The sequence below is a fragment of the Hylobates moloch genome, unplaced genomic scaffold (assembly GCF_009828535.3).
Source record: "Hylobates moloch isolate HMO894 unplaced genomic scaffold, HMol_V3 SCAFFOLD_5, whole genome shotgun sequence".
NCBI classification, from domain to species: Eukaryota; Metazoa; Chordata; class Mammalia; order Primates; family Hylobatidae; genus Hylobates; species Hylobates moloch.
Window position 1 is genome coordinate 24,636,248 of NW_026652280.1, and position 24,839 is coordinate 24,661,086.

Below are 24,839 nucleotides of genomic sequence, written 5' to 3' on the forward strand. Positions count from 1 at the left end.
AGTTTATAGACTTAGGGTGCAAATAGAACCTTCTTGAAAAGCAGCGGCCGATCTCCTCCCCCCACCCGCCTGTACAGCACCCTAGCGAGGGGCGTGAGGGGCAGAGCCTGGCTCTCCAGCGCTGGGCTTACGCGTCCCGCCGCGACTCCTCCCTGGAGCCTCACCGGCGCCGGACTCTGCCCTGGGCGCGCCCCGTGGGGCGGAGCCAAGCCTGTGGGCGGTGGCGGCTGCACTCTCAGGGCCCTGGCAGCTGACCCTGGCCCCAAGGCCCGATCGCCCAGGGGAGGAGCAGCACCAGGACCCCGCGTCGGCTGGGCGCCCCACAAGGTAGGCGAGTCTGGCCACCTTCGGGCCCGGTCCCTGCAGCGCGCCCCCGCACCCCCTCCAGGTGTGTGGGTGTCCGGGTGCCTTTCCAGCTGCTTCCCCAGCGGAGTTCCTGGCATTAAGGACATTTCCTGTAAAAGGGTCCTTGTTGAAGAGGTAATCCTCCCTAGAAACCTCGGTTCTGGGCTCGAATTTCCTGAGCGAGAAGTTTCTTTCCCGTTGGGAAGAGTTGCTTTTCCGCAGAGAGGAACCCCTACTTAGCCCGGCGCACACCTGATTATTTATTTAGGTTGTGGTTATACAATCCGTTTGTCAGGGGTCCTCGCGATTTCTGCCTGCTAATTTCAGAGGCTATGGAGAAAAGCCCTGCGGTAAACGCCCTGACCTGGGAACTCCAGCGTGGTGGCTTTGACAAGTCACTGCGCTCTCATTTTTTAAAGAGCAGAGATGAATGAAGGTGGCTGTCTTCATTCATTTGTGCGGGTTTCTGCAGCTGCAGGTGTAGTAAAAAGAGCAGCCCATTGCTTGACTGTTTCCTTAATGTTAAGTAGCATCATGAGATTTTAGGGCTGGAAGTTACAGAGTGCTAGGCGGCTAGACAAAGGAACACTCTTATCTTCCTAAAGATTAGTACGGGACCGTGCAAGTGTAGTTTTTAGATTGGATGATAACATAGTTGTGAATTTTCAGCCTTTTTGGAAGTGAAGAAAAAATTGAATGTAAGGATCAGAACAAGCAACAAGCCCTGAACATAACTGAAGCTGTACCTGTTCCCTATTATATTCTGATTGTTTTATTTTAGGAATCAAAACCTCTTTAACTTTCTTGGTGTATATAGGTCGGATGAAGTGTAAGAATACAAAAAGGAATTATTCTGTGTTTGTGATAGGGAGGAGATAATCTGTCCTTTTGATTTTACCTAATGCCATTAAATATTCAGAGCTACTGAAGTCTGGTTTTCCTGATATGTGAGCTGGGCAGGAGTGTCAGGTACCCTGGCAGACACAATTGATGCTGTTGTCATGCTTTTCCCCCGCTGCCCACTCTCTTTCCCACCGCACTCCCAGTTTGAGAGGGAAGGCCCCTGACACAGTGGAATTTCTGCCCAAGGCAGGGAGTATCCCCGTGTGGTTCCTCAAATGTTTGCAGAAAGAATGAAAACAACTACACTTCCTGGGGCCCAGGCTGACCTCATAAAGCCGACGTCATAAGAAGGTTCTTTCCTCTTGTTATTTACAAAATAAATTGATCCCTTGTCCTAACTAGAAAGAGACTTTTGAAATTAATACTGTTGCTATTTTGTGAATTACTGATAGGCATGTTATTTGTTAGCTTATTTGTTTACAGTATGCTCAACATTGAAGGTGAGCTGTAATCCAAATTTTGGCCAAAGCTAAAAAACGCAAGCTAGATTTAGACAAAGCTGAAAAATGAGGTGTATATTTGCTTGGAATAATGACTGAAAAGGGAAATAACTGAAGATTTTGATGGGAATGTAAAAGTCTTTTAAAGTGGTAGTTTCTCATCTTTAGAACTGAGATATTTACATCAAAATGATATGGCTATTTATTGATTGAAAACATTTCATAATGGCAAAATTTTACCATGAATTTACTAACACGTTTAAATGAATGTCATTTACTAAGCACAAAAACAGCCATTTATGTAGGTTTGGAAAACGAGAGAGAGAGAGAGAGAGAGTGTGTGTGTGTGTGTGTGTGTGTGTGTGTACATTCAGTTTTAGAAACTATTTGGTACATCCGTAAATTTGTGGGCCTATTCATGTATTCACTGAAACAATATTTATTGAGGGCACTGTGTTCTGTGTGGGAGAACCAGATGAGAGGGGGAGTGGGGTCTGGGCCAAACACAGCCCTGTGTAAATAAGACACATTTCTATCCTCCTGGAATTTACTACATTGGAGTCCTCCAGGCCACCCCAAGTCAACGCCATAGATTTACAGACCACATCAATGATCCATTCAATTTCGACAGTGACTGAAACTAGATTAGTTTCAAATCACATATTTCCTTACATTGATTTAAATAGTCAAATCTAAAAATGACAGAGGAGCTTGTGTGTTATTCTGCTCCGTGGTTTTCTCTTTTGTTTAGGTTGGGGAAGAACTTAGGAATTGTGTGTTCCAGGCTTAATCTTATGAAATATTGACTTAAAATAGCTAAGTATCAATTTCATGCAAATTAAATAAAAACTAAACTTGTAGTATGGATGACAAGGATCTAGAGACAAAAACTGATGAACAAAAAATTTAAAACTGAAAAAATCTATCCATTAAATTCTTTTGCTATAAATTAGAAAAATATGACTACAATTATATTCCTCCCCCAGAGGAAAACAGCATCTTTATTCAAGTTATTCTTACTTTTCCTTCTGTTTTTTTTTTAAAGCTTTATTGGAGGTATAATTTACATACTGTAAAATACATCCAAGTGTATAATTTCATGATTTTTGGTAAATTTACTGAATGGTGCAACCATTAGCACAATCTGATTTTAGATCATTTCATCATTCCCCAAACATCCCTGGGGCCTGTTTGCAATCACTCACCATTCTTACCCCATCCCCAGGCAACCCCTAATCTATTTTGTCTCTTTAGATCTGTCTTTTCTGGACATTTCATACAGATGGAATTGTATAATATATAGTCTTTAGCATCTGGCTTTTTTCAGTTAGAATAGTTGTTGAGGTTTATTCAGGTTGTCACATGTATCTGTAGTTGGTTCCTTTTTATTGCTTAACTAGGATTTATTCCATGCCATGGCTATGCCACATTTTGTTCACCATTTGGTAGACCTTTCTGCAAATACATTTGCATGATAAAACAGATACATTGGTGCAGCTTCCATGGTAGCATAATGTGAGAATAACTGATATGAGCCAACCTCTTATTTGGTGCTTTGACTCTCTTCTATGATAATTTTAAATATGAATGCCAAGAGTTAAACATCCAGGTTCCTATTAAGCAGTGGTGTTTACTGCGTATAACTGTCTAGAGAACAAACCAACGTTAAGAACTAATTAACTTGGCCGGGCACAGTGGCTCATACCTGTAATCCCAGCACTTTGGGAGGCCAAGCTGGGCGGATCACGAGGTCAGGAGTTAGAGACCAGCCTGACCAACATGGTGAAACCCCATCTCTACTAAAAATACAAAAATTAGCTGGGCGTGGCGGCATGTGCCTGTAATTCCAGCTACTCAGGAGGCTGAGGCAGGAGAATTGCTTGAACCCGGGAGGCAGAGGTTGTAGTGAGCCAAGATTGCACCATTGCACTCCAGCCTAGGCGACAGAGCGAGACTCATCTGAACTTCTAACTTTCCCCAGCAATACAGGAGGCTGAGGCAGGTGGATCACCTGAGGTCAGGAGTTGGAGACCAGCCTGGCCAACATGGTAAAACCCCTTCTCTACTAAAAATAATTTTTTAAAAATTAGCTGTGTGTGGTGGCGTGCGCCTGTAATCCTAGCTTCTCAGGAGGCTGAGGTAGAATTGCTTGAACCTGGGAGGTGGAGGTTGCAGTGAGCTGAGATCTCACCACTGCACTCCAGCCTGGGCAACAGAGCGAGACTCTGCCTCAAACAAACAAACAAACAAAAAGGAACTTCTTAACTTCGCAAGAACATTGACTTTTGGTATACCTCTGTTAGGAATCAGGAAACTGGAATAGCAGTTCCCAACCAGAACTGTTTTCTTATATATCTCCATTGACCTTGCTTTGTGCTAACTATTATGGCAAATGCATTTTGCGGGGGCGGGGGTGGGTCATGCTTGACAACTTATGCTTAAATATCCTCTTAGGGAGATTTCTCTAGTTGAACAGAAATCCTTTTATAAAAATCTAGTCAGTTCTGTGAACCTAAAAAGAAGACAGTGTCTCTCTGAGTGCCTTTAAGTTACTACTCAAGTTGCAAGTTCCTTTTAGGGGAAAAAAAAGAGCATCAAAATAACTTGAGGTCTGTTTGTGTGTGTGTTTTTCAAGACGGGGTCGTATTTTGTCACTCACGCTGGAGTGCAGTATCAGGATCCTAGCTCACTGAAGGCTCAAACTCCTGAGCTCAAGTGATCCTCCTGCTTCAGCCTCCTGTATAGCTGGGACTGCAAGAACGTGGCACCACGCCTAGCTTATCAAATTTTTTTTTTCACAGATGGGGTATCACTGTGTTACCCAGACTGGCCTCCAATTCCCAGCCTTAAGCAGTCCTTCCACCTTGGCCTCCCAAAGTGCTGGGATTACAGATGTGAACCACTGTGGCCAACTTTTGAAGTCTATTTTGTTGGCAATTTAGAATGCAAACTATTTTTTTAAACATCTACAATTTGAAAAGAAGATAATGTAGGTTAAATAATATAGTTTTCCAAAGCTGAATGTCTTCATTTGCAACTCACTTTTTTCTGCTTGAAATGTCAAAACAACTTCCTGAAACTCCTAGGTGAGAATACTACTACTGTTTTGATGATCTGTGTGTGATTGATGGAGTAATCAATCTCGATTGGTAATACACTTTTGTTTCCTTGGTAAGGATTTTTAAAATTCTAAAACAAATGCATTTTTTTTCCAGCCTCATACTGATGATTTTATACCAAGTATCTCCTAAGAGGTATTTACCATCTACAGGAATCCACCTTCATCGTTCTCACTTTCATATACTCCAGGGATCAGGATCAGGGCAGAGACATTCACCAAGCTATGTTGGTTTATCAAGAGAAAGAAGGCTTGATTAGTATTGAGCTGTAAGCACCTGCTATTTATTTTGATGAGGTTACTTATGTTGTTGTGATCTGATACAAGGAACTTAGTTTTACCCAAAATGGGAAGCTGCCTCTGACACTTCTATCTTTCTATAAACACCTGGATTTGGGTAGGATGCTGCCCTTGGATAAGTCAAACATCTTCATGGTGTGGGAGGGTGGGCGACAGTGTTGATGAAAAGTAGGGTCATGGCCGGGCGTGGTGGCTCATGCCTATAATCCCAGCACTTTGGGAGGCTGAGGCGGGTGGATTGCCTGAGGTCAGGAGTTTGAGACCAGCCATAGGCAACATGGTAAAACCCCATCTATACTAAAAATACAAAAATTAGCCAAGTGTGGTGACACATGCCTGTAGTCCCAGCTACTCGGGAGGCTGAGGCAGGAGAATCGCTTGAACATGGGAGGTGGAGGTTGCAGTGAGCTGAGATTGAGCCACTGCACTGTAGCCTGGGTGACACAGTAAGACTCTCTCTGAAACAAAAAGAAAGAAAGAAAGAAAGAGAGAGAGAGAAAGAAAGAAAGAAAGAAAGAAAGAAAGAAAGAAAGAAAGAAAGAGAGAAAGGAAAGGAAAGGAAGGAAGGAAGGAAGGAAGGAAGGAAGGAAGGAAGGAAGGAAGGGAGGGAGGGAGGGAGGGAGGGAGGGAGGGAGGGAAAGGAAGAGAAGAGAAGAGAAGAGAAAAGAAAAGTAGGGTCCTGGCTATTTCAGGCCCTGAATAAGTAGATATTTTCATCATTGATCCAACAGTATATGTGCAGATGGACAAATACGAAGAATGAAAACATATTTTGCATCTGGAAAGCTATTAGAAAAGGAATGGGTAGATGTGAAAAAAAGTTCTAGGTTCATGAATTAGATTTAAAGCTTGTTGGAAATATTCTTATATTTCTTATGTATTATTGTATATTTCCTTCTACTTTATCACCTTTTATGAACAGTGCTTGTGATTAAGTTTTTAAAAATGTTTAAAAGGCTTTCCTTGTTTCTGTCATACTGAATGCTAAGTTTAATTGACTAGTCATGTAGCATGAGCTAGAATCAGCAGCCCAATTGCCTGTTGTTTTTAACAACCCATTCCATTGCTATCTATCTATCTATCTATCTATCTATCTATCTATCTATCTATCCATCTATCTATCTATCTCTATGTATCTATGTATGTGTGTGTGTGTGTGTATATATATATATATAATCATTTACACTCTTTTGGGGGTCAAGAATTTGAATGAAGAAAAACAAATCCAATTAATTTTGGCTTCCAGTTACTTCTGATAAAATCAGTGAAGGTTCTTGGATTTTGAAATCTCAACTGTGCATTGCTTTTTCTAGATCCTGCCAGATTACTATTTTTTAAATAACATGTACAAATTCATCTTTTTCAGTATAGAGTATTGTAAGTTTTGGGAAATTGTTATAGTCATAGAACCATGATCACTAACAAGATATATTTCCCCACCCCAAATCCTACGTGTTCCTTTGGTAGTCAACCTGTCCCCCACTGCCAGTCCCAAGTAACCGCTAATCCCTTTTGATTCCTACAGTTTTTACTTTTCTAGAATGTCAAATAGATGGAACCATAGAATATGTAGCCCCTTGAATTTGGCTGTTTCAGTTAGCCTGATGCATTTGACACTTATCTATGTTGTTGTGTGTATCAGTAATTCATTCCTTTTTTTTTTTTGAAACAGAGTCTCACTCTGTCACCCAGGCTGGAGTGCAGTGGCACAATTTCAGCTCACTGCAACCTCTGCCTCCCAGGTTCAAGTGATTCTTGTGCCTCAGCCTCCTGAGTAGCTGCGATTACACACATGCACTGCTACAACTGGCTAATTTTTGTATTTTTACTAGAGATGGGGTTTCACCATGTTGGCCAGTCTGCTCTCGATCTCCTGACCTCAGGTGATCAGCTCACCTCGGCCTCCCAAAGTGCTGGGATTATAGGTGTGAGCCACTGTGCCTGGTCCATTCCTTCTTAATGAGGAGTTGTATTCACCTGTTGGTGAATATTTGACTTGTTTGCAGTGTTTGGCAATTATGAACATTTGTGTGCAGGTTTTATGGAATATAACTTTTCATTTCACTTGGATAAATACCAAGGCATGGGGTTTATGGGTTATATACTATGTATTTAACTGTATAGGAAACTGCCAAGCTGTTGTCCACAGCAGCTCCACATTTTCCATTTCCATCAGCAACAGACAGGAGTTCCAACTGTTCCACATCCTCACCAGAACTGGTATGGTCTCTTTTTCCCCTTGCTGGATAATTTTTTTAAATGACATAAATTATGTTCAAGCTAAAATAATCCAGGACAAACTCAGAAAACTGTAGGTATTTTATATATTCCTGGGCTCTTCACTCCTAAAGTATTTTATAGAGCCACAAATGACATTTTCTAAAAGGGCATCATGTAAATGTTGCAAGTGACTGTGACAGATATCATTGACCTCAGCTTCCTTTTATATTTTATTGACTGGTAAGTGTTAATCAGCTTTTGGGTTGACTTGTTAATAGAGAAGTTCAAATCAGGAGGAATAATTGGCTGATGGGGTAAGGAAGGAATAGCGAGGGGAAAACTAAGTTTGGGAATTGACACTTTCAAATCATGTCCTACAAGCAAGTGTCCACAATAAGTTGTGAGTATAAACATTATGATTTAATATTAATTTAATGTGCATGAAGTCAGATGCTCCATTAAGCACTTTTCATGCATTATCTCATTTAATCCTCACATAACTCTGAGAAAGTTGGCATTCTCATCTGAATCATTCTGTTGAGGAACCGAGGCTTAGGGAGTTTAAATGATTTTCCAAGACCTCCCAGCTGGTGATGAAGTGGAACAGAGTCTTGTAGGCAGAACAATTGAGTCCAAATCCCTTGTTTTTAAGCCATGCAGCCAAACTGCCTTTGTTCATGGAATAAACCTACTGGGACAACAACATCTGTTTAGGTTCCTGAAGGACACACCTGGGACCTCCCATCAGGAGTTCTGTGACTGTTAGTTGGTGACCTACTTTGGAAAACTTTGATTCTTAAGCTTTCTTGGGCCCAAGAAGTTGAGGCTTAGAAACTCCTTCAGAATGTAGCAGAGGCAAAGTGGTAAGTTAGAAGGAGCTAGCCGACTCATGAGAAAGAGCCAGACAACTCATGGCTTGGGATCCAATGGCCACCAACTAGTTATCTTTGTTTATCTTGTTGAGCCTTGTTTCTTCATCTGCAAAATGGGAATAATAATAACAACCTCTCAGGGCATATGTGAGAAGTATTATAGAGAGCATACTCTACCTGGCATATGGTCCTCACTTAACAAATCCTGGCCCCTCCTTCCCACTCTTCTCCAGATGGGAAGGGATGCATGTGCATTGCACCTTTTTGCAGTTTAGTTGCTGAACTGAACATTGGCTGAAGCTTTCAGCTGTTTTTCAATGTTTCAAATTATGCCAGTGAACTATGAGGATAGACTATTTTATTAAAAAGACACCTGAATTTGGGGTCAACCTATTTGTGTTCAGTGGATGATGTTCTTATAACCTTGAAAATCTTACATCCTTTTTTGTGCCTTATTGCATTATCTATCTATCTGTCTATCTATCGTCTATCTATCTATCTATCTATCTATCTATCTATCATCTATCTATCTATCTATCTACTGAAGATAATAACTGTAACACAGTGTTGTGATGATTAATTTTGGCAATATATGAAAAATTACTTGGTAAATGGCACGTTTTGTCAATAGTACATATTTGTATATTGTGTTTACACCAATATTTCATTTTTCCTCCAAAATAGCTTTTGTGTTATATCTAAGAATTTTCTATAGCACTGGCTATAATATGTGTATATACAAATGAGTAGCATGTAGTTGAATAAAATTAATTCTACTTAGCAAAAGCTTAGATTCGTACTTGAAAACAGAACTTGGGTACAGTGTAACATGCATGTCTTTCGTATACTGTGCATCGTTTTCAGGTAAACTGCACAGTCACCTGAGATTTAGCCAGCTGACACTGGATGTCACCATTGTGCTGTGTAATGTAGCTGCAGAACAGGTGTGCTATTTAGTATTCAGGACACGGTTAGTCTCATCAAGGGTTTGGAGATACGTTCGCTATTTTCCCTCATATAACCGAATTATCCTTGTGGCACTTTTGTAGTAACTTACTTTTTCAGTTTCTAATATTCAAGCTCTATAAAATAGTGATCAGAAATGAGCAAATAATCTCTTAGAACCAGGAAACAAAAAGCTGAAAACTCAGAAACTGTGCTAAAACCAAGCAGGGCTTTTGACTGCAATCCAGAGTAATTGACTCTGGCTGACTTAGTAAAAGAAGAATTTACTGAGAGGATATAGAGCAGCTACCGGAATTGATGGGAATGTTGAAAAACTAGGTTTGGAAAATGGGAGGATCTCATATGCTAGGACACCAGTGAAATCAGTTTGTGGGATGAGGAGTTAGGGTCCTCCTGACATAGCCACTGGCCACTGGCCACTGAATTTCCTGCCACTTGGACATGAAGCACCACTCTGTGTCAGAGACTCCTTCCCTTTCCTGAACAATGACTGGATTTCCACTGCCTCCAGCTCCAACCAGCCAGATGGCGATTCCCTGGGTTGCACTTCCAGCAGGAGCTGTCATTTGTTTGATTCTAGGTGTTGTTCCTGTGCCCCAGCTCCAGGGAGTGACCATGAACAAGTAAGAGACCTTTCCTGCAAGACTCATACAGATGGTGCCTCAGCACATCTGGGAAGGAGATTCAAGCACTAGCTAGCCAAAACCTGCCAGACATCCAGCATGGTGCTTTTCAATCAGCAGCCCCCAGACGTGAGTGGAGAATACCTCTGTGCAGTCAATCAGACTTCATTGTCCCTTCTCTGGGCTGACCTGGGGTCAGTTGTTTACACCTTGCAGTACCTGACAGCTTCACTCTGTCTTTGCCTCAATCCTGGGGGATCCGTAATAGCAACTCCTAGACCTCTTTTAATGTGGCCAAGGAGACAACTCCTTAGGCAAACGAAGCCTCAAAAAGTTCAGGTCAAAAAGAAAAAGGTCCTGCAACATTAAAAGAAAAGAAAATGGTAGACTTTGCTGTGTGCCGTGGTTTTCTTAGAACACTGCTCTAGGGACCGGGTGCTGTGGCTCATGCCTGTAATCCCAACACTTTGGGAAGCCAAGGTGGGTGGATCACTTGAGGCCAGGAGTTCAAGATCAGCCTGGCCAACATGGCGAAACCCCGTCTCTACTAAAAATACAAAAAAATTATCTGGGTTTAGTGGTGCACCTCTGTAATCCCAGCTGCTTGGGAAGCTGAGGCACGAGAATCACTGGAACCCAGGAAGTGGAGGTTGAAGTAAGCAGAGATCACGCCACTTTACTCAAACCTGGGCAACAGAGTGAGACCTTGTCTCAAAACAAACAAACAAACAAAAACACTGCTCTAGGCACATGCCAGCCTCTGCTCTTGTTTTCCCATTTGCCTGGAACTCTCCTCTCCTAGATCCCAGAGAGCCACATGGCTTGCACCTGATTTTCTTTATCTTTTGCTCAAATACCACCTCCTCAGATCAGCTTCCCTCACTGCTCATCTAGAACAGCACCTCCTTTTACCCTCGGTCCCCTGATCGGCTTTTCTTCACGTCACTCATCACAGCCTCCCTTAGACTCCCTCTATATTTACTCGTTTGTTTAATGTCTGTCTCTCCCTTTGTACTGAACATCCTATGAAACTAGGGTCTTTGGCTCAGCCCTATAACCACAGTTCCTAACACAGTGGCTTTCTATAAATATTTACTCTCAATAAATGAATCAAGGGTTAAGTAAAGAAAGGAAACACCCTTGTTACAGTCTCTACAATATAAACAGTGTCTGTAATCCTTTTCTAGGGTTGCTCTAACAAAGTGTCACACACGGAGTGGCTTGAACAGGGAAATGGATCATCTCTCAGTTCTAGAGGCTAGAAGTTCAAGATCAAGGTGTCTGCAGGGTTGGTTCCTCTTGAGGGCTGTGGGAGAGATCTGTTTCGTGCCTCTCCCCTGCTTCTGGTGGTTTGCTAGTAATCGCTGGTGTTCCTTGGCATGTAGAAGCATCGCTACATCTCTGCCTTCATTTTCACAGGGCATTCGGTGTTCTCATCTCTCGACACATTGTTCCTTTTCATAAGGATATCAGTCATATTGGAGGAGGGACCCACCCTACTCCAGTATGACCTAATGTTTACTTAACTAATTACACCTGCAAAACCCTGTTTCTAAATCAGGTCCCATTCTGAGGAACTGGGGGTTAAGACTTTAAAATGAATTTGGGGGGAGGACACAATTCAACCCATCACAGGCATTTGTTTGTGTTTATTTTGTAGTACTTCTGCTATTCTCATGTCATTAACCAGAGCACAAGGTTTAGTTAGATTCTCCTGGGTGCCCGGTGGTGTGGTGGTTTATCACATGGATTACAGTTCACAATAACGTGTGTGCATAGCTTTGTAGATTGTAAACTCTTCAATAGATGTTAGCATCATTGTTTGAGGAAACTGACAAATTATCAGTGCATTAGCAATAAGGAATTTGTACCACGGATTTGCTAGTCTTAAAGTCCCCCAAAGCAATTTTTCCTTCATAGCCCAGTAACAGATTATTTAAAATATAACCTGCTTCTTTCCTGGAAGAAAGGAAACCACCCAGATTGCATGTCAGCCTTAATTGTGGATAATGGTTTCATATTTTATGTACTTGTTTGACAAATATGTACAAATCATTTATTATATATTAAATGTGCTGCTGTAAGTGCTTGACAAATATTAACTCATGAAAAACCCCACATTGATTATTGTTAATAATATTATTTTCATTTTACTGTTAAGGACACTGAGGCACAGAGAAGTTAAGGGACTTGACAGAGGTCACACAGGTACAGAGTGGCAGAATGGAACCATGAGACTCGGCAGGCTGCCTCTAAACTGTTTCAGCTGTGGAACCCTCTTTCTTCACAGAAAGCCTCATGGAAAAATTCAGTGTGTGAGACAGAATAAAGCAGAGCTGGGGTGGTTGAAGTTGAGGTGGTAGAGCCCTGTCTGTTCAGCAGCCCTCCGCCTCCTCCCTGGGAGCCATGTTTGAAAGGCCCTGGTCTAGGAAATACCTCCTCTTGGCATAATGCCACCTGTAAGCTGTCTTCAATCCATTCTAGCATAAGACAAATAAAAGTCTTTCCTTACTTTAATTAACTGATTGTGATTTATTTTGAAAATTGTATCCCCTTAATCTACTTCTGGCTGAAATAAAATGCTAACATGGATTTTCCCCAGGATAGTAATGCCATATGGCAATTTGGACTTTGCTGGCTTATGTTCCCCTTGGGTTTCTTTACAGCAACCAAGGACTCTGGGTACAAAAGTTTTCTGAACCAAAGACAGAAATGGAATTTAATTTCATATGGATACAGTTATAAAGCTTTGCAACCAGATAGATGTGAACTACCTGCCCTGCTTGTCTTCTGTGGCTACTGATAATATAAAATAACAGGGCAACACTATTGACAGTGACTGTCCAGTGAGTGCCTTCTGTTAGCAGGCATTAAAAAAAAAAAACAACTCATTTTCCTATCTCCAGGTGTTATCACCCCTATCTGACAGCTATGTAAGTGAAGACAAAGATTTTATGTAACTTGTTTAAGATGGCCCAACCAGTGAGTGGAAAAAGTGGGAAGTTTTCAGAAATATCAGTGATCAAGAAACAAAATTCCTTGATTTTAAGAATAAAAGGTATGTAAGAGAGTATATTTTAGGATAAAAGACGTAAGGCCCGATGCAATTTTCAAATTATGAAAAAGCCTGAAAAGGCAGTGGGATTCATTCTAAAGAGCGATTCATTCCTATGATAAAATGCCTCTTATCGTTTGTTAATGTACACATTGCATAACATACTGAAAAGGAAAATGAAAGTAAATCAGTCAAATGGGACTATAGATCCAGGGTACTGTACTGGAGGGAAAAAACAAACTCAGGCCAGATCGATTGCTTTGCTTGCCTCTGTTTTCCCACTGGTCCTGCCCCCACTCCTTGCCAAGCCCTAACCCAAAGGTCAGCAAACGTTTCCTGTAAAGGGCCAGATAGGAAATATTTTAGGCGTTGCCTGCCACATACTTTCTCTGTCACAACTACTGAACTCTGCTGTTTGTGGTGCCAAAGCAACATAAAAGATATGTACACAAATGGCCACGTTGTGTTAGAGTAAGACTTCATTTATGGGCACTAAATTTGAACTTCATATAATTTTCATGTGTCATGAAATGTTGTCCTTTGATTTTTTCCAACCATTTTTATGAATACTAAATTTGAAATTCGTATAATTTTCATGTGCCATGAAATGTTATTCTTCTTTTGATTTTTTTGTTCGACCATTCAAAAACCTAAGAACCATTTTTAGCTCTGGGGCTGTACAAACAGGAGGGAAACTGGATTGAGCTCCCAGGCTGGGGTTTTCTGACCCCTACCCTGACCTGACCATCCTCTCTCTGGCTTCCAAGCACACTGCATATTGACTCTATGGGTGTTTCTCTTACTTCAAGCATTTAAATGTTTTGCACCAATATCTTAATCCCGGAAGATACTTCAGAGGACCCAGTAAGGGACGTACTTCCACTCACAGTTTGCAAAAGCACACTTGCAGAGTTGCTGCTGCCAAATCAACTTCAGCCAAAACAAATATTTAATAGAAGCCATAGCTGCTAAGAGGATTTATAATAAAATGGAAAATTCTTGGCATACTCTGTCAATTTCATTGAAGATTAAAGGATGAATGCAGGACTTTGTAGTATCCCCAGAAGCGAACTTGTTTCAAAGTGATGCCCTCAAATATGCAAATTCTTTGGGTTTTTTTGCAGTCTAGGTCACTGTTAGATTTTAAATATTCTGTTGTTGTTATTGTTTCTCTCCAGGGAAGCCAGTCTTAATATGATGGAAACATCTCTGAACTTCTAAAAGACCAAGGTTGGCGTTTTAGCTCTATTCATTTTACTTCCTCTTGGGTAAGTTAATGTCACTTTGGGAGTGGAGTCTTGGCTTCTTATCAGTAACATAGGATTAATAATCCTACCCCACAGGGCTTTTTATTATGGTTTACTTATTAGTTACTATTTATTATAGTAAATAATAATTATAGGCTCACTTTACATATTTCTTACCCCAGACCTGGATCAGCCAAGAAGTCCTAGTTTCCTTTTTGGTAGGATATGATATTCGAAGACCACAGTCTGGCCGTGAGGGATGCTAACTGCTACTATTTCTAGGTTTTTTGGTGAATAAAGGTAGAATATATATTATTTAAAGGAAAAGAAATCATTATTTTCTACCTCCCGGGTTCAAGTGATTCTCGTGCTTCAGCCTCCCGAGTAGCTGGGATTACAGATGTGCACCATGCCCAGCTAATTTTTGTATTTTTAGTAGAGACGGGGTTCCACCATGTTGGCCAGGCTAGTCTCAAACTCCTGACCTCAAGTGATCGGTCCACTTTGGCTTCCCAAAATGCTGGGACTGCAGATGTGAGCCACCATGCCCGGCTTCACCTAACATTTTTGTTGTATATTTTATTTTTTCTTTTATGATAAATAGCTTGATTCTTCATGATGTTAACACAATTACCTGTTGGCTTTATTCTATAATGTGAACCTGTGTACATAAACACACCAACCACTGTTCGCAGTTCAAAATAGCCATACCAATATTTCCACTAACAATATTATGAGTGAATATAGTTCAAGATTGTTTTGCTATTCTTTTTGTTCTTAGAATATAGCACACCAGGGATAAATAGTTCCTGGTATGTCATTTTTAATCTCTTGAAATAATTCTTGTGGTTATAGAACTTGATATACAGATATATTTATTTGTTTAATTTATTTCATTTCACCTTTATTTTGGACGATTACTTTCTCTGTCAATTTTATTTCATAGTTAGATAATATATATACATGGTTTAGTATTAAAACCTTAAGACACAGATTTCTTCCTTCCATTCATATTTCCTACCCTTCTTATAGAAAATATGATATTACATATTCTTTTCTGCTCTATGCTTTTTCATGAGATAATAATACATCCTAGTGATGACTCCATAGCAGTTGATAGTTTATTTAATCTATCCTCTTCTTGTTGGCATTGGGTTTTTCCAGTCTTTTACTATTAGTTCTCCTAATAGTAAATAGCCTTTACAGACTACGTATGAAGATACACACACGCACACAAAACATAATTTTGTTATAATTGTATCATGTTAATTCTACATTTATTATGTACTTACAATGTACTAGAATATAAACCTCACTCCTTTTTAGTCTGAGATTTTAGATTTTACAGTCTGAGATGATACTGAATAAAAAGAGAAATTTCAGATTTTACCTTTTTAGATTATTTAAATGTTAAATTTTTAATTAATGATTCCTTCAGATGATATGGCTTTATGTTAAATTAATTTCTGGATTTATGAATATATACAGATACCAATGATTTATAGCTTTTCTGCTATATTTGACTATAGTGATAAAACAACTTATTTCAGTTTATGAACCATATAATCATACAATCAAAACAGCCTGTTTTGCTTAGCTGATTTATGTTTTCCTAAAGCCAGAATTCGCAATGACAACAGTGACAGTGACCACAGAGATTCCCCCAAGGGATAAGATGCAAGATAATTCTGCCTTGTATGAGTCTACGTCTGCTCACGTTATTGAAGAAACCGAGTATGTGAAAAAGGTATGTGGGTAGCAGAAATCATTAGTATGATATGGTTTTTCAGAGAGAAATTCCAATATGGGCTGGAGGACTTTGTTTCCCTCTCCACAGAACATATGTAAAGGAACAACTCTAGTTTGGCAAAGGACAGTCTTCCTAGCTGAAATTTAAACCCATGTTTAGTCATTTCTCTTGAGGATATAAAATTGTTCCCACGCTTGGAGTAAAATGATTTTCCTCACTCAGTAAAATTGAATAATGGGCCAGGAGGGTTCAGAACACCTATCAGCACTTAATTTGTCCCTCACTATTCACCACTGGATTTCCTACTGTTTTATAATGTTTTCCAGTGGTTTCATGAGTGTTGATCGTGTTCCCAAGTAGATGTTTACATTTCCTGCTGAGTTGGTGCCTCTCATTACCTTGTTCCTTTTCACAGTTCAGGGTAACTATTGCCAGTGACTGTGGGTTGGCGTATCACTTCATTAAAAACATGTGAAGTCTTATGAGAATCCAAAATGATAATGGCTGACAGAAATATATATTCTTAACTGTTTCTTACAACAGACATGTATTAAGCACTTAAAATGTGCTAGAGTAGGCCAGGTGCAGTGGCTCATGCCTGTAATCCCAGCACTTTGGGAGGCCGAGGCAGGTGGATCACCTGAGGTCAGGAGTTTGAGACCAGCCTGACCAACATGGAGAAACCCTGCCTCAACTTAAAATACAAAAAAATTAGCCAGGCTTGGTGGTGGGCGCCTGTAATCCCAACTACTCGGGAGGCTGAGGCAGGAGAATCGCTTGAACCCAGGAGGCGGAGGTTACAGTGAGCAGAGATCACACCATTACACTCCAGCCTGGGCGACAGAGCAAGACTCCAACTCAAAAAAATTATAATAATAAAAAATAAAAGAATGTCCTAGAGTAAAAACCTGGCTCCTACTCTTACAGTCTTACAGTCTAAGAGGATGCTGAATAAAAAGAGAAATTTCATATTTTACCTTTTTGAATTATTTAATTACTTAGTTAAATAATGGACAAATTCTGGCATAGTTTATAACCTGTTCAGATCAATTAATTCCATCATCTTTGAATGTCTTGCAACTCCATAGGTCATCAAGACATGGGGCTTATATTTCATGCATAAATGTGTATGATCTCTCAGTAATTATTCTGTAGTAATTACTTAATAGTAATTATTTTGTAGTAATTACTAGGTAGTAATTATTTTGTAGTGATTACTAAGTAGTAATTGTTTTATAGTAATTACTAAACAGTAAATTAGTACTAAATTACTAAATAGCCAAAACAAAACTAAATAGTATTAAGTACTAATTACTAAATAATAATTGTTTGGGGGATAATATTCACTTAAGTGATATTTTAGATTTGTCTGAGAAAGAGTTATAAAGACCAAATGCTTACTTTCAGCAATCTGAACAATATTAGCCTAAATGCAAGTTAGGTTGATGGTGGCAGTTATTTAAATCTGAGATCAATATATGTATATATGTATTACTTTCTAGATAATCAGGTACCCTGTAACTGGTATTGAGAAAAAAAGTATTTGGCATTAAATGCCTTTGAAACAAATAAAATGTTGTTTTTTTTTTCCTTCTCTAGATTCGAACTACTCTGGAAAAGATCAGGACCCAGATGTTTAAAGATGAAATAAGACATAACAGTACAAATCACAAACTAGATGCAAAGGTAATAATTTCCTGCAGAAGATTAGCATAAAGCCATTTAGACTTTTTAAAGTAATTTTTTGGGCAATTACTAAGCTCTTTGAAGATTTGAAGGATGAGTGTTGAAATATTTCATGCATATCTAAAGACGTTAATGGCCATATGTGTGAAATGTTTAACCACAAATGTTGTAAGATCAAATTGGAATGGCTAGGCCTTACTTGAATATATCAAACAAGGCTTACTTATCGAAAGTAAATGAGAAGATGTTCGCCCGGCCAAGATCCATGACAGCAACATTTCCCAATGACAGGCAGAGCTTTTGGGCTCACGTGGGCCACACGAATAGACACACACAGTTGAAGCTTTCACGCCTGAGTTGAGTGAAGACTTTGTCAGATAGTTGATAAGCTTGAATGCACTCCCTTCCCTAACATCAGCTTTATATACCTAAGGTCCAGCAATCTGCACTTAGCCTTGCCTGGATTACACCAAGCTAAACCACATCTGAGCCAAGTGTACTTAATTAGTGTTGTCCACTGTAGGCATGGCCACAGAGTCCACCAGAACGTGGGGTATAATGCATAAATGTAGTCAATTTCATCACCCGCAGCCTCCCACACTAACATAACTAGCTTCAATTATTATTTAAAATACTTCTAAACTGGAAAACAAGGTGATGTTTAGGAATGATAGGGAAGATTAAAAAATTCAGCTTGGGCTATGTTGAGCTGCCTGTTAGACCTCCAAGTAAAGGCTTCTAATAGGCAGCTGGACACCTGATTCTGGAGCTGCGGGTAGAAGACTGAGCTAGAAGGTCCAGGATACAGGGTAGAGATTTGGGGCATTTAAGGATTGTATTTAAAGTTCTGAAACTGGAGAAGTTTACCAAGCGAGTGAGTGTGGAGAGAAATGAGAGCAGATCTAAGGACTGAGTCTTGAGGTGCCCGTTCCCAATGTTTAGATATTAGGAAGAAGAACCATCCCAGGAAGCTGAGATGAGGCTGGTGGATTAGGAGGAAAAGAAGGAGATTTCAGGGTTCTAGGGTAGAGCCTAGATGCTGCATTTCTAACAAGCTCCTGTTGATGCTGAGCTGCTGGGACTGTAGACCACAGTTGAGAGTAGCAAGGCCCTAGATTATCATGGCAAAATCTCTACAGGGCCAGAGGGCTGATGATTTGATGTATGGTTGATCTGCTGACCTCTTATGGTTTGAAGCTACTCCTGTCAAGGCCACTTTAGCAGGAGTCACTGAAGGCAAATGAGGAGAGGGTTTCAGAAGCAGGGTGGGACCCCCCTGTCAAATGCTGTCCATGGGCCAAGGAAATTGAGGACCGAATGCCTACCATAGATAGGAGGAGCTTCTTAGGAATGGTGACGACATTGTGTTGCCATGTGTCTGCCTCAGCCACCTCAAACCACAGAAGGTCAGCAGATCAACCATGCATCAAAACATCAGCCCTCTGGCCCTGTAGAGATTTCACCATAGTGATCTAGGGCCTTGCTACTCTCAAGTGTGGTCTGCAGTCCCAGCAGCTCAGCATCACCAGGAGCTTGTTAGAAATGCAGCATTTAGGCTCTACCCCAGACCTCCTGATTCAGAATCTGCATTTTTAACCAGTTCTATCACCCAGTAATTCACAGGCACACTGAAGTTTGAAAAGCACTGATCAACGATCTTTGTAGCCATCTACCACTGCTGATAATCTACCTTCTTCAAGAGTTTTTGTCAAATATTCTTTAACAAATTAAAAAAGAAAATAATTCCTACTCTGTATATGAAGAGTGGAAGTATGCACTAGGGTCTTGACTCTAAAACACAAAACTGTGACAGAGTTATGGTGAGGGAGGATGTTATCCACATACACTAAGTTCTTTTAGTTTTTTATTTCTGCAATCATAGTTATTATATTGTAGTGAAAAGAACATATATTTTGTTGTTAAACAAACTGGGATTCTAATTCTGGTCTGGCATTACTTTAGGTAAAACCTTAGGTGTGTTAGTTAAACTCTCATCTTCAAATTCCTCACCTGTGTAAAGGGCCTAGCACCTTCCAGTGTTTTGAGTATTCAGACAAAGGACTGTACGTAAAACATCTAAAAGATGACCTGGCACATAACAGGTGTTTAACAAATAGAAGCTGTTATTATAATTGTAGTGTATGTGTAATTGTGTAATCGTTTCTCAGTTTTGAAATAAATTGAAAGAACAGAAAGAGCACACAATAACTATTCAAGAGGCAGTGCCATGAGCTCTCCCGCTCACTTGCTGCATAAACTTGGGCCCTGGTCCTCAGTTTCTACATCTGTAAAATGGACAGTTTAAGTTAAATGGTTTCCAATTTATTATCCACCTCCGTGTGTCCACGATTCCAGATGAGATTTATGTTCCAAGTGTATTTTCAGTGAGCTAGAGCTTACATCAAGTTATAATGGCAGTGCCATTCAGTTCTGACATCTCTGATTGGAAATTTAATATGAGGTAATTGCAGTGAAGCATCACCAAACATTGACTATTATGTATTGTAACTATTAGGTCTGACAGTATTAGTCTATAATGCAATGTGACCAAAATGTAATTATGTCCACAACTTAGATTTTTTAAAAATATCTGGCCTTGTGGACATTATTTATCTCCTAAAAAGCCCTTATCAGTATATTTGAAACTATAGAAAACATAAAAGTTAAAATGTCATTCTAATTTTTTTTTATATTATTGTACTTTAAGTTTTAGGGTACATGTGCACAATGTGCAGGTTTGTTACATATGTATCCATGTGCCATGTTGGTGTGCTGCACCCATTAACTCCTCATTTAGCATTAGGTGTATCTCCTGATGCTATCCCTCCCCGCTCCTCCCACCCCACAACAGTCCCCAGAGTGTGATATTCCCCTTCCTGTGTCCATGTGTTCTCATTGTTCAATTCCCACCTATGAGTGAGAACATGTGGTGTTTGGTTTTTTGACCTTGCGATAGTTTACTGAGAATGATGATTTCCAGTTTCATCCATGTCCCTACAAAGGACATGAACTCATCATTTTTTATGGCTGCATAGTATTCCATGGTGTATAGGTGCCACATTTTCTTAATCCATTCTATCATTGTTGGACATTTGGGTTGGTTCTAAGTCTTTGCTATTGTGAATAGTGCTGCAATAAACATACGTGTGCATGTGTCTTTATAGCAGCATGATTTATAGTCCTTTGGGTATATACCCAGTAATGGGATGGCTGGGTCAAATGGTATTTCTAGTTCTAGATCCCTGAGGAATCACCACACTGACTTCCACAATGGTTGAACTAGTTTACAGTCCCACCAACAGTGTAAAAGTGTTCCTATTTCTCCACATCCTCTCCAGCACCTGTTGTTTCCTGACTTTTTAATGATGGCCATTCTAACTGGTATGAGATGGTATCTCATTGTGGTTTTGATTTGCATTTCTCTGATGGCCAGTGATGATTAGCATTTTTGCATGTGTTTTTTGGCTGCATAAATGTCTTCTTTTGAGAAGTGTCTGTTCATGTCCTTCGCTCACTTTTTGATGGGGTTGTTTGTTTTTTTCTTGTAAATCTGTTTGAGTTCATTGTAGATTCTGGATATTAGCCCTTTGTCAGATGAGTAGCTTGCAAAAATTTTCTCCCATTGTGTAGGTTGCCTGTTCACTCTGATGGTAGTTTCTTTTGCTGTGCAGAAGCTCTTTAATGAGATCCCATTTCGTCAATTTTGGCTTTTGTTGCCATTGCTTTTGGTGTTTTAGACATGAAGTCCTTGCCCATGCCTATGTCCTGAATGGTAATGCCTAGGTTTTCTTCTAGGGTTTTTATGGTTTTAGGTCTAACATGTAAGTCTTTAATCCATCTTGAATTAATTTTTGTATAAGGTGTAAGGAAGGGATCCAGTTTCAGCTTTCTACTTATGGCTAGCCAGTTTTCCCAGCACCATTTATTAAATAGGGAATCCTTTCCCCATTGCTTGTTTTTGTCAGGTTTGTCAAAGATCAGATAGTTGTAGATATGTGGCGCTATTTCTGAGGGCTCTGTTCTGTTCCGTTGATCTATATCTCTGTTTTGGTACCAGTACCATGCTGTTTTGGTTACTGTAGCTTTGTAGTATAGTTTGAAGTCAGGTAGCGTGATGCCTCCTGCTTTGTTCTTTTGGGTTAGGATTGACTTGGCAATGCAGGCTCTTTTTTGGTTCTATATGAACTTTAAAGTAGTTTTTTCCAATTCTGTGAAGAAAGTCATTGGTAGCTTGATGGGGATGGCATTGAATCTATAAATTACCTTGGGCAGTATGGCCATTTTCACGATATTGATTCTTCCAACCCATGAGCATGGAATGTTCTTCCATTTGTTTGTATCCTCTTTTATTTCATTGAGCAGTGGTTTGTAGTTCTCCTTGAAGAGGTCCTTCACGTCCCTTGTAAGTTGGATTCCTAGGTATTTTATTCTCTTTGAAGCAATTGTGAATGGGAGTTCACTCATGATTTGGCTCTCTGTTTGTCTGTTATTGGTGTATAAGAATGCTTGTGATTTTTGTACATTGATTTTGTATCCTGAGACTTTGCTGAAGCTGCTAATCAGCTTAAGGAGATTTTGGGCTGAGACAATGGTGTTTTCTAGATATACAATCATGTCATCTGCAAACAGGGACAATTTGACTTCCTCTTTTCCTAATTGAATACCATTTATTTCCTTCTCCTGACTAATTGCCCTGGCCAGAACTTCCAGCACTATGTTGAATAGGAGTGGTGAGAGAGGGCATCCCTGTCTTGTGCCAGTTTTCAAAGGGAATGCTTCCAGTTTTTGCCCATTCAGTATGATATTGGCTGTGGGTTTGTCATAGATCACTCTTATTATTTTGAGATACATCCCATCAATACCTAATTTATTGAGAGTTTTTAGCGTGGAGCCTTATTGAATTTTGTCAAAGGCCTTTTCTACATCTATTGAGATAATCATGTGGTGTTTTGGTTCTGTTTATATGCTGGATTACATTTATTGATTTGCGTATGTTGAACCAGCCTTGCATCCCAGGGATGAAGCCCACTTATTCAATATAAGAATCTGTTTAAATTTCAGCAAATATAGAAGTCAGCTGCTTCATCTAGAATTTCCCATTGATATTTGAGATTCAAAAGATGTTTATTTATGCTGACCTGAAGCTTCTTTGATATATGTAATACTAAATGATCATTATTGTTGTCAAAGTTTGTAGAGGAAAAGATAGCCAGGTCTATGATTTTCATTTGTCTGTTTCAGCACTGTGGAAACCTTCAACAGGGCTCTGATTCTGAAATGGATCCTTCTTGTTGCAGTTTGGATTTGCTTATGAAAAAGATAAAAGGAAAAGACCTACAGCTCTTAGAAATGAACAAAGAGAATGAAGTATTGAAAATCAAGGTATGACTGTTAGAAGTTTCAAATTTTGTGTTTTGAGACTTTGAGCTAATAGAATGGGTTGTTAGCATCTGTGGCTCTGTAAAAGCAGAGAGATGTCCATAGACATCCATAGGTCCATCTGTGTGCTCCCTTATGTAGAGAAGCATTTTTATATTTCACAAATCATATCTCACTGTTTTATTTTTGAGGCTTCTTTTGTTATTGAAGATATCTTACAAAAGTTCAACAGTTGTACAATTTCAGTCATGCAAGATGAAAAAGCTCTAGAAATCTACTGCACAACATTATGCCTGTAGTTAACAATACTGTACTGTACACTTAGTAGATCTCATGTTAAGTGTTCTTACCACAATTCACAATACATTTTTTAAAGTGTGTTCATATTTAATAAATATTAATTATAACCTTCATAGTCAAATGTCATAATATTTTTTACATTTGTCTATTGCTGAATGCTTTTGATTTTCCTCTTTAGGGGTTTATTTTTTATGCAGTCCTGCAATGAATATCTTGGTAGGGAAATCTTTGTAGTCATCCTTGATTGTTTCTTTAGGTTAAATCCTGGAAAGATTCGTAACATTTTAGCATTATTTTCCTCAATACTTTAACCTTGTAAGAAGATATGCTTCTTAATACTGTTATGGACTTTAATGATAAAAGGCCTGCAGATAAGTGTATAAGCTGACAGAGCACTGTGCAGTTATCTGAACAGTGAGGACTATCACTGCAGGCCGTTACTGTGCACAGAGCTCTGGTGTGGTTTGACTATGGCAAATCTGCCTGTTCAACAGCCCCTCTAAATAGGGAGTTTCTCATTTTACATTTTCCTCTTACCAAGTAACAGTGTCTTCTCTCCTATCCATTGTCTATGAGGCTATAAATGGTATAGTTATACCCTTGGTGTTCTTAATTGCCCATCAAACTATTCTGCCTTTAACGCTTTTTGTTGTAAATGTCAGAACATGCATAGTGACCTTTTTTCTAGCTGGAAGCCTCCAGAGAAGCAGGAGCAGCAGCTCTGAGAAATGTGGCCCAGAGATTATTTGAAAACTACCAAACACAATCTGAAGAAGTGAGAAAGAAGCATGAGGACAGTAAACAATTGCTCCAGGTACCAAACACACAGCTTGTCTGTTGGAGAACTAGCCCCCACCCTGAGCTGTTGAAGTTCATCTTTCTAGAAGAGTTAGAAATGAAACAAGCAATGGCCAAGTGACTTGGCAAAAGACTTGGGAAAGGAGCGGTGTGCTTGTCTTTTTTGCCAATTTCCCTCACCCCTGCTTAGCCCGACACCCCAGATGAGTCGCTGAGCTGCTGTGTTGCAGTTCTTGCCCAGAGCCCCCGTGAGCACAGGTGGGAGGGAGGCAGTGCCACCCTGCCTGGAAATCTGGACTGGGTCTGTGGAGCTGGGCTGGTAACTTCTCTTCGGGCTCTGCCATTGACTCGCTAGATGACCCAGACTGAGCCATTCTTCCTCTCTGGATTTGGGTGTCCTTGTCTCTAGAATGAAAGAGTTGGGCTAGACACATGCTTTCAAAGTTGTTTTGGTCTTAGGATACATATTTCGGATTTAATAAAATAGAAAACAAAATATGTATCTATATATTTTTAAAAATATATTAAGTTATATATTTTTTAATTTATATTTTTATATATTATTTTAAAATATATAACTATATATTTTTTAAAATATATAGATATATATTTATCTATATAAATAATTATATATATTATCTATATAAATAATTATATATCTAATATAATAAGTAAATATATAACATCTATATAAACAAATATATTTATATAAATAATATAGTTAGACATTTTAAAAAATATATTAAGTTATATATTTTTTATATTATTTATATTTTTATATATTATTTAAATATAACTATATATTTTTTAAAATATATAGATATATATTTATCTATA

At 39.3% G+C, this 24,839-nt stretch overlaps 1 protein-coding gene across 3 annotated transcripts in view; it reads left to right on the forward strand.

Annotated features, from left to right (window-relative positions):
- The first annotated feature begins 280 nt into the window (after nucleotides 1-280).
- CCDC68 (coiled-coil domain containing 68) overlaps nucleotides 281-24,839 on the forward strand; it is a 68,545-nt gene continuing 43,986 nt past the window's right edge. The window contains exons 1-6 of one of the 3 annotated variants that reach the window (XM_058438312.1): nucleotides 281-327; nucleotides 14,021-14,110; nucleotides 15,712-15,836; nucleotides 17,439-17,525; nucleotides 22,767-22,907; nucleotides 23,893-24,018. In XM_058438312.1, the coding sequence (XP_058294295.1) occupies nucleotides 15,720-15,836; nucleotides 17,439-17,525; nucleotides 22,767-22,907; nucleotides 23,893-24,018 (471 nt within the window). In that variant the 5' untranslated portion in view covers nucleotides 281-327; nucleotides 14,021-14,110; nucleotides 15,712-15,719. Of the gene's footprint in view, nucleotides 328-444; nucleotides 481-14,020; nucleotides 14,111-15,707; nucleotides 15,837-17,438; nucleotides 17,526-22,766; nucleotides 22,908-23,892; nucleotides 24,019-24,839 lie in introns of those variants that run through there. The other 2 variants (XM_032151705.2, XM_058438313.1) reach the window with 2 other exon arrangements.